Source organism: Dipodomys merriami, unplaced genomic scaffold (assembly GCF_024711535.1).
Source record: "Dipodomys merriami isolate MVZ:Mamm:240054 unplaced genomic scaffold, mDipMer1.0.p SCAF_33, whole genome shotgun sequence".
In the NCBI taxonomy this organism is placed as follows: Eukaryota; Metazoa; Chordata; class Mammalia; order Rodentia; family Heteromyidae; genus Dipodomys; species Dipodomys merriami.
In genome coordinates, this window is record NW_027204826.1 from 17719088 (window position 1) to 17732638 (window position 13551).

A 13551-nucleotide genomic window follows, 5' to 3' on the forward strand; every position below is an offset into this window, starting at 1 on the left:
AAAACATGGCCGCTTATATAGGGAACAGGAACACGTGTCGTCCTATCATTGGTCGTCTGCCTTTCACCATCACCAAGTGCCACGGGATTGGCTGGGGACTCTACGTGGCTCGCGCATGCGCAAAGCCCAGGACCCACCGTCCCGCCAAGCACTGCCTAATATGGAGTTGTTTACCTCAAAGCTGCAAGGGAGTGGGCAGAGTCTAATTGCGTTCGCCCCGGCTCCCCGCAGGTCTGTCCCTTAGCTTTTTTGCTTAAGGCTGGCATTCTACTACTTGAGCCACAGCCCAACTTCTGGCTTTTTGGTGGTTCACTGGAGATAAATCTCATGGACCAGGCGCCAGGGGCTCATGCCTGTGATCCTAGCTACTCAGGAGGCTGAGAACCGAGGATCATGGTTCAAAGCCAGCCCAGGTAGGAAAGTCCATGAAATTCCTTCTCCAATTAACCACCAGAAAACTGTGTCCAAGCCAAAAAAAAAAAAAAGTCTCACAGACTTTCCTCCAGGGCTGGCTTTGAACCGCAATCCGCAGATCTCAGCCTCCTGAGTAGCTGGGATGACAGGCGTGAGCCACTGGCGACACACTCACCTATCACTTACTTACATCCATTTCCTACTGTATAACCAATATTTTGCTTTGATCTCAGGTTTTTTTAATCTGTTTTTTAATAATCCTACTTGCCAAAGTAATACATGCTCTTTTTTTTTTTTTTTTTGTGGGTTGTGGGGCCTGAACTCTGGGCCTGGGCACTGTCCCTCAGCTCTTCAGCTCAAGGCTAGCACTCTACTGCTTGAGCCACAGTGCGCCACTTCTGGCTTTTTCTGTTTATGTGGTGCTGAGGAATCGAACCCAGTGCCTCATGCATGCAAGGCAAGCACTCTACCATTGAGCCATCTTCCCAGCCCCCATGCTCATTATTTTTAAGAAGCCAAACCTTACAGACAACCTGCAGGAATGTTCTAGTTCCCTTTCCACACCGCAGTCTTCCTGCCCTTTGACACTGGTGAGCACCCAGGTTTGCTCTCTGAGCCAGGATCCCTGCTTTTTCCCATTGTCTTCACCTGAGCCAGGATCCCTTCTGTCTGTCGGGCCAGCCGTTCTCACCATACCCAGAGCAGAGTCAGAGCTCTGCCCAGGCCTGATGGAGGCAGGCAGGGGCTGGAGACAGCCAGACCTGGGAGGAGATCCAAGAGAAGACATCCTGGGCAAGAAGAGGCTGGAGAGGTGATGGTGGTCAAGGGAAAACAGGGGGTTCCTTTAGATGACAAGCTTTACAAAAGAGTGATTGATTCCTAGCAGGGCGCTGACGTTCAAAACCGCAGGTCAGGTGAGTATGCGGGGCAGTGCCTGGCATTGTGTGTCTCTGTGGATCCCGGGACCGGGCAGCCTGCAGTTGCCCTGGGAGCACTGGGTGTCATCTTGTCCTGGCCAAGGTCTGTGTCCAGGGGAGCCTTGCACCACGCGGCTGTTGGCAGGTTGCTCCTGCCATCTACTGTGTGACCCCGAAGGGAGTCCCAGTGGAGGGAGGACGCACGAGGTCCCGAGGAGGTTCAGATGGGCTGGGGCTGTGCGAGGGCACTCCGGGCGCTGCCCCGGCTCGGGGCGGACGGCAGGAGGAGAAGGGAGGGGGACGGGAACAGGGAAGTCAGCCCAGGGCTGGCGGCTGGCAGCTGGGGGTCTGAGGCCTGTGCCAAGGGCCGGAAGGGCGTGGAGGGGAGGTGGAGGGGCAGGGGCGGGAGCGCGGTCGCAGACCCCAGCCAGGAAAGCCGGGGGCTCGTGCCTGCCCATCCGTCCGCGCAGCCGGGGCCCAGGCCGGGGGTGCGTGAGGTAGGGCCAGGGCCTGGATTGACCGGTGGAGAAAGGCAGCCCGGGAGTCCAGCTTTGCGGCTCCGGTGACCCCTGGGCGTGGCCGCGGGGGCCCCGCAGCTCGGCTCCCGTGGACCTGCGAGGCCCCGGCTTGGAGGTGTCGGGGTGGAGGCCGGCCCAGCACCGGCTGCGCGCCCGCGCCCACGCCGCCCGGGGATACCGTCAGGGCCCCGCGCAGCAGCGCCAGGGAAGCCGGGAAGCACCGGGAAGCGCCAGGGAGGCCGGGAAGCACCGCCCCGCCCCTCCGCCCGCGGCCCCGCCCACACCCCACCGCCCCGCCCCTCCGCCCGCGGCCCCGCCCACACCCCACCGCCCCGCCCACACCCCACCGCCCCGCCCCTCCGCCCGCGGCCCCGCCCACACCCCACCGCCCCGCCCACACACCCACCGCCCCCCCCTCCGCCCGCGGCCCCGCCCCTCACACACCGCCCCGCCCCTCCGCCCGCGGCCCCGCCCACACCCACCGCCCCGCCCCTCCGCCCGCGGCCCCGCCCACACACCACCGCCCCGCCCACACACCCACCGCCCCGCCCCTCCGCCCGCGGCCCCGCCCACACACCCACCGCCCCCCCTCCGCCCGCGGCCCCGCCCCTCACACACCGCCCCGCCCCTCGTACATCGCTCCGCCCCTCACACATCGCCACGCCTCTGCAACTCGTCTCCTCGCGCACGCGCAGTCGTGTGGGCTGCTCAGTCTGGGCGCCACCGCCCTCCGGGGGCACCGCGGGGGGCTGGCCGCTCGCAAGGCCCGGCGCGGATTGCGGAGTCGGAGCCCGAGCCGCGGCGCCCGCAACGGTCGCGAGCGCAGCCGCCTCAGCGCCTCGCGACGGCGCGGCCGGGGCCGGGCGGGAGCCGAGGCGCACGCGGCCGGCCTCCCCCTGCCGTCGGCGGCCTCCGCGCGCGGCCCCTCGCCTCGGCCCGAGCCCGGCGGCGGCGGGAAGGCGGCGCGGGCCGGGCATGTTCGGAGGGGCGTCCGCCGCGCGCCGCCCGCCCCGGCGCCCCCTCCCCGCGCCCGCCGCGCCCGCGCCGCCGCCATAAGAGCCGCGGCCGCTTCCCGCCGCGAGGCCCGCGCCCCGCCGCCCGCGGCCGCCCCGAGGCGCCGGGCGGGCCGTTTGCTGAGCGGACCGCGGCCGCCGCCCGCCGCCCGCCGCCCGCCGCCCGGCATGGGCTGCGCCCCGAGCATCCACGCTTCCGACTCCCAGGACGGGACGGGCGGCCCCGACGCGCCGGGCCCCGCGGCGCCGCCGTCCTCGCCCGCCCCCCACGGACCCAAGACGGCCGCCCTGGCCCTGCCCGGCGGCGCCGGCCTCGCGGAGTCCGAGCCGCGCGACGGCGGCGGCGGCGCCAAGGTGAGGCGCGCAGCGGGCGGCGGGCTCGGCGGGCGGGCGGCGGGCTCGGCGGGCGGCGGGCGGCGGGCGGGCGGCGGGCGGCGGGCGGGCGGCGGGCGGGCTCGGCGGGCTCGGCGGGCGGCGGGCGGCGGGCGGGCGGCGGGCGGGCGGCGGGCTCCCTGCCCGGGGACGGCGCTCCCCGACGCCAGCGGTCCCGGTCCCCCCCCCCCCCCCCTCCCCGGCCCCGGAGGACTTGGCGCCATTAGGCCGCCGCGAAGGCCGGCCGGCGCCTGCCCCGGGTTCCGTCGGGCTCTGCTCTCGGGTCGCCCGCGTTCGCAGTTTCCCGCTCCCGGGGTGGCGCCTGCAGCCCGCGCCCTCAGCCCGCCGGGAGCGGACCGCGGGCCTGGCCCCGTGTGGACGGAGCTCCGGCAGGCCCAAGCCGGTCCCGTCCGTTAAAGGCCCACGGTGCGCCTTGCGTCGACGCCCCCCGGCTCTGTGCGCGCTGCGAGGTTGAGCAGAGGCAGGAGCCCCAGACACGACCCGAGAGACCCGGACACGACCCAGACACGACCCGAGAGACCGTGGCACGACCCAGACACGACCCGAGAGACCCAGACAAGACCGGAGAGACCCAGACACGACCCGAGAGACCCGGACACGACTCAGACACGACCGGAGAGACCCGGACACGACCCAGACACGACCCGAGAGACCCAGACAAGACCGGAGAGACCCAGACACGACCCGAGAGACCCGGACACGACCCAGACACGACCCGAGAGACCCTGGCACGACCCAGACACGACCCAAGAGACCCAGACACGACCCAGACACGACCCGAGAGACCCGGGCACGACCCAGACACGACCCAGACACGACCCGAGAGACCCAGACATGACCCAGACACTTAGATAGGACCTCAGAGACGCAGACATGACCAGACACCACCTGGACACGACCTGGGAGACCCGGACACGACCCTGACAGGACCTGGACAGGACCTGGAGAGACCCAAAAGGCCCAGATCGGACCCAGAGGTGTACCACTGCCTGCTCTCAGCTGTGGTCCAGAACCAGGCTTCCATCGCATCAAGAATAGGAGCCACGCACAGCCTGCTGGGCCACTTGGGGTTGCCACACACCCTGTGGTCATTTTTTTTTTTTTTTTGTCAGTTGTGGGGCCTGAACTCTGGGCCTGGGCGCTGTCCCTCAGCTCTTCAGCTCAAGGCGAGGGCTCTACCACTTGAGCCACAGTGCCACTTCCGGTTTTCTGGTGGTTTATTGGAGATAAGAGTTTCACAGTCTCTCCTGCCCGGGCTGGCTTTGAACCGTGATCCTCAGATCTCAGCCTCCTGAGTAGCTAGGGTGACAGGCGTGAGCCACCGGTGCCCGGCTGCAGACTGTTTTGTTTTCTTAACAAGGACCTCGAAAGGTCCCAGGGTTGAAGGACCCGTGTTACACACCTAACGTTCTCAGTCTCTGGCAGCTGTACTAGGAGTTTTCTCAGTGTGAGGTGACCCTCCTGCAGCCTGGCGGACAGCCCAGTTCTCTCGGAGCTTCTGTGAGGAGATCCTTGGTGGCTAAGACTCTCGTGCCAGGATGCTCTGAATTGTAGTATCAGTGGGAATCTTACACCAATGCTTACCAGACCGGGCTTTGAAGAGTCTCACACAGACCAAGCCGAGTATGGAAATTTCAACAGCTTTTGCTTTGTGTGTGCACTCCCATGTATGCACAGACACATGCACATGCACACACTCAAGTGAGTGCTGGTCTTAGGGCTTCAGCTTGGGGCCTGGCGCTGTCCCTGAGCTCTCTGTGCTCAAGGTTAGTGCTCTACACCTGAGCCACAGTTCTACTTCTGGTTTTTTGGTGGTTAATTGGAGATATGTTTCATGGACTTTGCTGCCTGAGCTGGCTTTGAACTATGATCCTCAGATCTCAGCCTCCTGAGTAGCTTGGATTATAGGCATGAGCCACTATTGCCCAGCTTAGCTTCCATGTTTTTTACTTAGGTTTAATATTGCCTGTTAACTTCAAAAGTAGTCCTTTTAGTGTGAGACCTTGGTTTTTACAGGCCTTTTATGGTAACCTAGATGTCCTAAAATTCACTACAAGCATCTTGTGAGTGTTCCGAGATGCAGCACTTTGCCCTTACGGTGCCAACAGTGCGTGCTAGTCCCTGAGTTGTGTTGGGGCCCAGAAACACTTTCATCCCACTGTGTTTTGGATTCAGTCCAAGGACATGCATACAGTAGGTGCTGAATAAATGTGAGCTTATTTTTTCTTGTTAACTGAGCAACACTTTTCTAGTTCGGTTCCATGAGGCTTTCCAGATAGGCTTAAGGTAATACTTAGTATTTCCAGAGGAGGAATCAAATTATAAAACACCTCAGAATGGCCTGGAGGTGGGTTTTCAGATTAAACTGTGTGTTCTGCCCTGTAATGTATCACTTACACACACACACACACACACACACACACACACACACACACGTTCCGTGGAGCAAGCAGACAGTAAGTATTCCATGAGGAAAGGGTTCAATGAATCTGGGAAGTGCTTGGTCACACTAAGTTCAGTCAGTGTCTTGTATGCAGGACTCTTCAGGCAACTTAATTTCTTAAAATACCCCTGGAATCTCCAAGTGATTTTGAGTGTGTGCTACAGGATTTCCCAAACTCATTGGCTATGGAACCCTTTTCTTACCCTTTGGGTAAATGGATCAGTCTGAGGCTGAGAGGGGCCGAGAGACCCTGCGTCCGTCCCACTTGGTTTAAGTTGAGCAGAAATTGCAGGGTGAGAAGCCTGTGTTTTAACAAAATGCCAGGATACCCTTGAGGCAACGATCAATGTGTGGGGTTATTGCTTCTGCTCTTTTTGGAGGGGAGGGGGTTAGTTGTGGGCCTGAGCTCAGGCCTGGGTACTGTCCCTTGAACTCTTTTGCGTACAGCACCACTGAAGGTTTTCTGGTGGTTAACTGGAGATAAGAGTCTAACAGACCTTCCTTCCTGGGCTGGCTTTGAACTGTGATCCTCAGATCTCAGCCTCTTGAGTACCTAGGATTGCAGATGTGAACCACTGGCACCCAGCTTGCTACAGCTTTTCTGCCTCTGATTTGGCCATGTTTGGGCTGAATAAGTTCCTAGTCCCCTTCCTTCTGCTGTCTGTGCAGCAGGGACGCCACCTTCCGTCTGCCCTGCCAGGTGTGCGGTTGCCTTGCCTAGCTGTGGGCGTGGTCCACACAGGGTGCTGCAGATTTCCCCCAACCTTGAGCACGAGCTCAAGGAGCTGGGCAGGATGGAGGCTCGCGTGCCTGCCTTCGCTCTGTGTGGTAGAAACCTTGTCTGCTGCATTCGTCCCTCCTGTTCCCTGGGCCAGCAACGGTTGTCAGCAGTGTGATGAGTGGAGCTGTGGCTCCCCTTAGACTCGACCTCCACCTCTGTATGCGCCCCCCCATACACACCCCTACTCCCAACTCTGTCCACACCCCTCGCTTCTGATTGTACACATCACCTCCACCTGTGTACACACCTCCCCACCTCTGATTGCACACGTCTCCTCCACCCGTGACACCACAATGCTATGAGAAGTCTAAACACACCTGCTGGTCAGAGGGTAGCCAAGTGTGCTGTTGCACACCTGAAGCCCAGGACTCAGGAGGCTGCGTCAGGACTACCTAGTGAGTTTGAGGCCAGCTTTGTCTATACAGCATGACTTTGTCTCAAAAAAGGATTTAGGCTAGCATTCTGGCTTTGGCTTTATTACAGTGTAATTGGGACAGATCATAGATGTCATTTTCGAGCCACAGTTCTGTGTGTGTGCCTTGCGGATAGAGCAGACGGAGGGGTGGGTGGGCCTTATAATCAGTTGTCCGCTGTGGAAGCCTCAGTCTTGCCTTGTTTGTGGTTTTTCACCAATGGGTCATGGAGGAAGGATGCTATTGTAATCCTTTCACTGCTGAATACATTGTTAACGCCGAAGTAGAGGTATACTGCTTTTTTGTCCAGTAAACCAAAACAGTTTGCAGTATACATCTGTCGAGGGCCATATGTCTGTGCAGTGGAGGGCCGAGGCACAGGGGATCTCGGTAACGGCGTGCTTTCCGTTAGGATTCCGTTGTTTACGGGCTGGCTGAGGGGGGTCTCTGGTCAGGCAACTGTGAACTGACCTTGTTCTTCCCCTGGACATGCCTGTGCCAGCCGGGGCAGGGCTCCTGTCCACAGCCAGGCCCTGGAAAGACCTCCAGGCCAAGCCTGGCCCTGGCCGGGGCCCCTCCTTCCCTGGTTGGCTTGGACCAGGGGAGCCTGGATGATGACAACGAGGTGCTCGCCCTGCCCGGACCTCGCTCTGCCCTCTCTGCCCTCTGCCCTCTCTGCCCTCTGCCCCCTGCCCCCTCTGCCCTCTCTGCCCTCTGCCCTCTGCCCTCTCTGCCCTCTGCCCTCTCTGTCCTCTGCCCTCTCTGCCCTCTGCCCTCTCTGCCCTCTGTGCTCTCTCTGCTGCTGTGAAGCCAGCTGGCTACAATAACGGACCCTAGTTTTCTCCTTTGTGAAATTTTCTTTTCTGGAATTTCAGTTCCACTTAATTTTCTTTGAGTAACATGTCCTCAGATTTCATTTCTGGAGGTCAAGCACTGGAACCACTCGAATGATATATATCTGTCCTATAGTCCATTTCTTCACCTGGTGCTAGTTTTACAGGTGAGTCTGTTTGGTGATAATTCAACGAGCTTAAGCACCCTTAAGACATAATGATGCAAGTGTGCTTTGTTACTGTGAACCCTTCAGCACGTGCTACACTTGAGCTGGACTTTGTACATGTGTGTATCTCCCTTCCATTCCTGGGGACTCACTCTGCGGCCGCCTCCTCCTCCTCCTCCTCCGGGAATATTCCTTGGTGAGCTTTTCCCAAATACTGGGTCCACTTTGACTGTCATGTGCATTCTTAGCACCGTAGCTCTGAGTCTTCGTGAGTGTGTGTGTATGTGTGTTGTATGGGTTTTCTCTGTGTGTGTGTGTGTGTGTGTGTGTGTGTGTGTGTGTACGTGTACACGTGCACGTGTGTGATCCCTGGCCTCTGAGTCCACAGTGGTCCGTCTGTTCCCAGCCCCCTGCCTGTCTGCAGGGGGATGCAGACTGAAAGCAGACTGAGTGTGCAGCGAGGTTTTTCTCTCCATCCTCTGACAGGGCTTGGAGGAGCAATGAGGTGGAGCCCTGTGAAGTTGCCTGGAGCCTTTCGGTTGAAGGCAGGGCTCGGCTGGTAGAGCACCAGCCAGTGAGCAGAGTATCAGGTACCCAGTTTGAGTCCTGGTTTTGCAACAACAACAAAAAGATTATAGTAACCTTAATAGCCTTCAAGTGTGACCTGGTAGAAGGGAGAAACAGCTCAGTCTGTGTCCCTTAATCTAGTGTATGCCCTCTATGTACGCCGTTTGTATATGATGACTTCATCCGTTCTGGCCTTCCTCCTGACAGCCCTCAGGACAAATCTATTTCAGGCCTGAGAGCCGTGTCCTGGAAGTCAGCTCCCTAGTCTGCATTTCCTTTGTTTCTCCCTTAGGATTGCAATCTTGGCTGTCCCCTCCACCCCCTCCCTGGACGAGGCGTAAATATCCTCTTTGGGTCTTCCACCGAACTTCAGTTTTCTCTTTCACCAGACGTAGCTAAACGGCTCATTCCTAGTTACTGTTCTAACAGGATTTAGCCACAGCCGTGTTCCAGCCAACCTTGTGGGAAGAATTTAAGACAAGACATTTACACGTAGAGTTTATTTATTGGTAGCTTTTGCAGGGCCTTTTCTTTCTTATATAATGTAGTTGGGAGCCTGACAGTACTGGACTAAATCCCATCCCTACCACTCCCTTCTTTTGGACTTTTGGCAAGTCACCTAGCCCCAGTCTTTTCTTATTTGTAAAATAGGGGTAGTTACTAAGATCTTATTAACTTGCACATGCAAAGCGTTCTGTTCAATGCATAAGAAGTTATAAACTATAAATAGCAGTTCCCTAAAATGGAAGAGTGTTAAGAAAAAGAATGGCACCCAGTAGAATCTAAAGGTCTTAAGGCTTCCTTAAAAATAATGTATACTGGGGCTGGGAAGGTGGCTCAGTGGTAGAGTGCTTGCCTCGCATGCCTGAGGCTCTGGGTTTGATTCCTCAGCACCACATAAACAGAAAAAGAGGGAAGTGGCACTGTGGCTCAAGTGGTGGAGCTCTAGCCTTCAGCTGACAAGCTGAGGGACAGCGCCCAGGCCTGAATTCCAGATCTATGACTGACAACAACAAAATGTATACTTTTGGTGACTTCTATGACTGACAACGACAACAACAAAATGTATACTTTTGGTGACTTAAAAATAATTATTTCAGGGGCTGGGAAGGTGGCTCAGTGGTAGAGCACTTGCCTTGCATGCCTGAGGCCCTGGGTTCGATTCCTCAGCACCACATAAACAAAAAGAAAAAAGCCGGAAGTGGCGCTGTGGCTCAAGTGGTAGAATGCTAGCCTTGAGCTGAAGAGCTGGGGGACAGCGCCCAGGCCCCGAGTTCAGGCCCCACGACCGGACCCCCCCCCCCAAAAAAAATAATTATTTCAGTTATTTCAAGCCAGTGGCTCACGCTTATAATCCTCACTACTCAGGAGGCTGAGATCTGAGGATCGCGGTGCAAAGCAAGCCCGGTCAGGAAAATCTGTGAGACTCTATCTCCAATTAACCACCAGAAAACCGGAAGTGGTGCTGTGGCTCAAGTGGTAGAGCACTCGCCTTGAGCTGAAGAGCTAAGGGACAGCGCCCAGGCCCCACAACTGGCAAAAATTAAAAATAAATATTTATTTCATATTTAGTTACCTTGAGAATGAAGAAAGAAATGTAACGCCACTGCACGGATGGTCCTATTCAGAGCTGCATCGCAGTCTGGGAATGTGGGTCAGTTTCCCTCCCTCTGGCAGTGTCTGGTGACCTGTCTGCAGGGTGACACAAAATGCCCCACACTTGCTAATGAGGAAAGGGAAAACAGGAATGGTTTGCAAAGGATGATGTGTGATCTTTACATGTAAACCTACAGGTTAAGGCCTTCGCAGCTTTGGTCCTGATATATTACGGATATATATTATGGAGTCAGAAGGGTTTTAAGCAGTGATGGAAGATGAGTACCTGTTGCTCATTCTGATAATTGTAGCTGCTCCAGAGGCTGAGATCTGAGGATGGAGTTTCAAAGCCAGCCAGGCAGGAAAGGTCATGAGACTCATCTCCAATGAATCACTAGGAAGCTCTGAAGTGGTAGAGCACCAGCCTTGAGCACGAACGCTCAGGGACAGCTCCCAGGAACCCAGTTCAAGCCCTGGGACTAGCACATGCGCGCGTGCGCGCTCACGCATACACACACACACACACACACACTCACACACAACCATAGCAGAAGATAATTGCATGGAGGAAAGCTGAAGGGTGGTTTCAGAAAGTGACACTGGAGGGACACTTGGCCTTGGGCTGTGGAGGCCTGGGCTGCCCATCTTCAGCTGGGTCCTTGGAGACAGGGCCGTGCTGGGTGGAGTCTTGGCTGATACGCATTTTCTGCATTTTCTGGTGTGAATCCTTTCATTCGTAGATGATTGCTGGACTGTTTTTTTTTCTCTCTCTTTATAAATTTCAGTTCGTTTCCAGGCAGTTTTTCAGACACTTAAGCACAGTTTGGTGGTCATTTCAAAACACCGAGGACACAGAAACGCAGGCGGCCAGCCGGAGGATGAAGCCTTATTTCCTCAGCTCTGGATGAGGCAGCGACACAAACTTGGGATGCAGTTTGGAGGTAGAAGCTAGCGTGGTACCACCCCAATTAGTCACATTGCCAAACTATGTTCTCAGACAAAGGAGCCAGTGCCACATGCAAATGAACACCCTGATTTCTTCATCCAAAATACCTTGTTCAACAATTTTTGTGGTTGATTCATATGCTGGCTTAAACTTTTTGTGGACTATAGCAATTGGTCTGTTAGCCATACTTCCAGCAACACTAGTCTCTGGTACTTCCTCGGGAAGGCTATGCTGTATAAGAAGTCTGTTACTTTTGGACAGTTACACATTTAGCATTTATAACATTTTTTTCAGTATTAGAAAGTTACACACAAAAGAATATTGAAATGTATTGATAGGTTGTTCTCTAGGAAGGTGTTACCCGTAGTGCCTTATACAAAGAAACTGGTAGTTCTGTGTTTTTTGTGTTTGTTTTTTTTGTTGGTCGTGGGGCTGAATTCAGGGTCTGGGTGCTTTCCCTGAGCTTTTTGCTCAAGAATACTGCTCTACCACTTAGAGTTACATCTTCCAGATTTTTGTGATTAATTGGAGATAAGAGTCTCATGAACTCATCCTGCCTGGACTGGCTTTGAACCGTGATCCTCAGACCTCAGCTTCCTCAGTAGTTAGAATTACAGGTGTGAGCCACATATGCCTAGCTCAGCATTTGCTAAATCTGATGCCATGTCATTATTTGGATATATACTTATCTGATTCATAAGATTATTTTTGTGGCACTGGGCTTTTAACTCAGGGCCTTGAGTTTGTTGGCAGGTACTTTACTGCTGGGACATGCCTCCAGCCCTTTTTTGCACTGGTAAGTTTGAGATGGGATTGTCTTGCCTGCCTGGGCCACAAGGGCCTGTCTTAGCTTCTTGTGGTAGCTAGGGTGACACATCTGCAGCCACCCCAGGCTACTGAAATGTTACCCTCAATCTGCATGCCTTGTTTTACTCTCTGTGTCCATAGTGTTCTCTGGACCACTTGGAAGTTGTGTATTAAGTGTCTCTTTCTACCTTGTGTTTATTTCCTAGGAACAGTATTCTCAAAATCATGAAGTTATCACTCTTTTAGCACTGCCAACTAAGCCATCAACCTTGTGCAGAATTTCTATTTGTCACAGTCATTCCCACTCTGGCTCCTACAATCTTTTTTTTTTTTTTTTTTTTTTGTCGGTCGTGGGGCTTGAACTCTGGGCCTGGGCGCTGTCCCTCAGCTCTTCAGCTCAAGATGAGCGCTCAACCACTTGAGCTACAGCGCCACTTCCGGTTTTCTGGTTTATTGGAGATAGGAGTCTCACGGTCTCTCCTGCCCGGGCTGGCTTTGAACCGAGATCCTCAGATCTCAGCCTCCTGAGTAGCTAGGATTACAGGCGTGAGCCACCAGCGCCCGGCTCCTACAATCTTTTTTATTGTTGTTGTTGGTCCTAGGGCTTGAACTCTGGGCCTGGGCGCTGTCCCTCAGCTCTTCAGCTCAAGGTGAGCACTCTACTACTTGAGCCACAGCACCACTTCCGGTTTTCTGGTGGTTTATTGGAGATAAGAGTCTCAAGGACTTTCCTGCCCGGGCTGGCTTTGAACCCCAGTCCTCAGATCTCAGCCTCCTGAGTAGCTAGGATGACAGGAGTGAGCCACCGGCGCCTGGCCACCTCAGTCTGTGTGTGTGTGTGTGTGTGTGTGTGTGCGCGCGCGCATGCGTGCGTGTGCGTGTGTGTGTGTGTCCCCGTCCCCTAAACTTTATTACTCCAATGCTACGGAGGCCTTTAGGAGGTAAATGTGGGGAGAAGGTGCTGCCTGGAACGTTGCTAGTGTTGTTCTAAGAGGGGTCTTGGCCCTTGCTCACCGTTGACCTTTCTGACATGTGGAGCTACGTAGCAGGTGCTGTCTTTGAGTAATGGCCTCCCACCAGATACTCAGTCTCCCCTCATCTTGACCTTGGACTTCCAGCCTCCCTCCCAGAACTATGAGTAGTAAGTTGTTTTTTTTTTTTTTTTTTTTTTGGTCCAGTTGTGGGGCCTGAACTCTGGGCCTGGGCGCTGTCCCTCAGCTCTTCAGCTCAAGGCTAGCGCTCTACCACTTGAGCCATAGCACCACTTCTGGCTTTTTTCTTTTTGCTTACGTGGTGCTGAGGAATGGAACCCAGGGCCTCATGCATGCAAGGCAGGCGCTCTACCACTGAGCCACCTTCCCAGCCCCGAGTAGTAGGTTTTCTGTGTTCATAATTACCCAGTCTAAGGCACAAATTGAACATCTACTCAAAATGCTTGGCAGAGGGGCTTAACTGTGTTGATTGCTGTCCCTTAAAACAGGAACGTTGGCTAGGAAGGTGGCTCAGGGGTAGAGTGCTTGCCTTGCATACATGAGGCCCTGGGTTCCATTCCTCAGCTCCACAGAAGCAGAAAAAGCTGGTGCTGTGGCTCAAGTGGTAGAGCTCTCACCTTGAGCTGAAGAGCTGAGGGGCAGCGCCCAGGCTGTCTCTCAGAGTTCAAGCCCCGCAACACTGACGACACACACACACACACAGATGGACGGACAGACGTTAGCTTAGCAGTTGTGGCAAAGTTTAGCTATC

The 13551-nt window shown here is 55.7% G+C and overlaps 1 protein-coding gene across 4 annotated transcripts in view; it reads left to right on the forward strand.

The window, feature by feature from the left end:
• Positions 1 to 3009: 3009 nt before the first annotated feature.
• Pde8a (phosphodiesterase 8A) overlaps positions 3010 to 13551 on the forward strand; it is a 42680-nt gene continuing 32138 nt past the window's right edge. Inside the window, exon 1 of one of the 4 annotated variants that reach the window (XM_070043332.1) lies at positions 3010 to 3216. In XM_070043332.1, the coding sequence (XP_069899433.1) occupies positions 3031 to 3216 (186 nt within the window). In that variant the 5' untranslated portion in view covers positions 3010 to 3030. Of the gene's footprint in view, positions 3217 to 8069; positions 8089 to 8463; positions 8483 to 10859; positions 10997 to 13551 lie in introns of those variants that run through there. The other 3 variants (XM_070043335.1, XM_070043334.1, XM_070043333.1) reach the window with 3 other exon arrangements.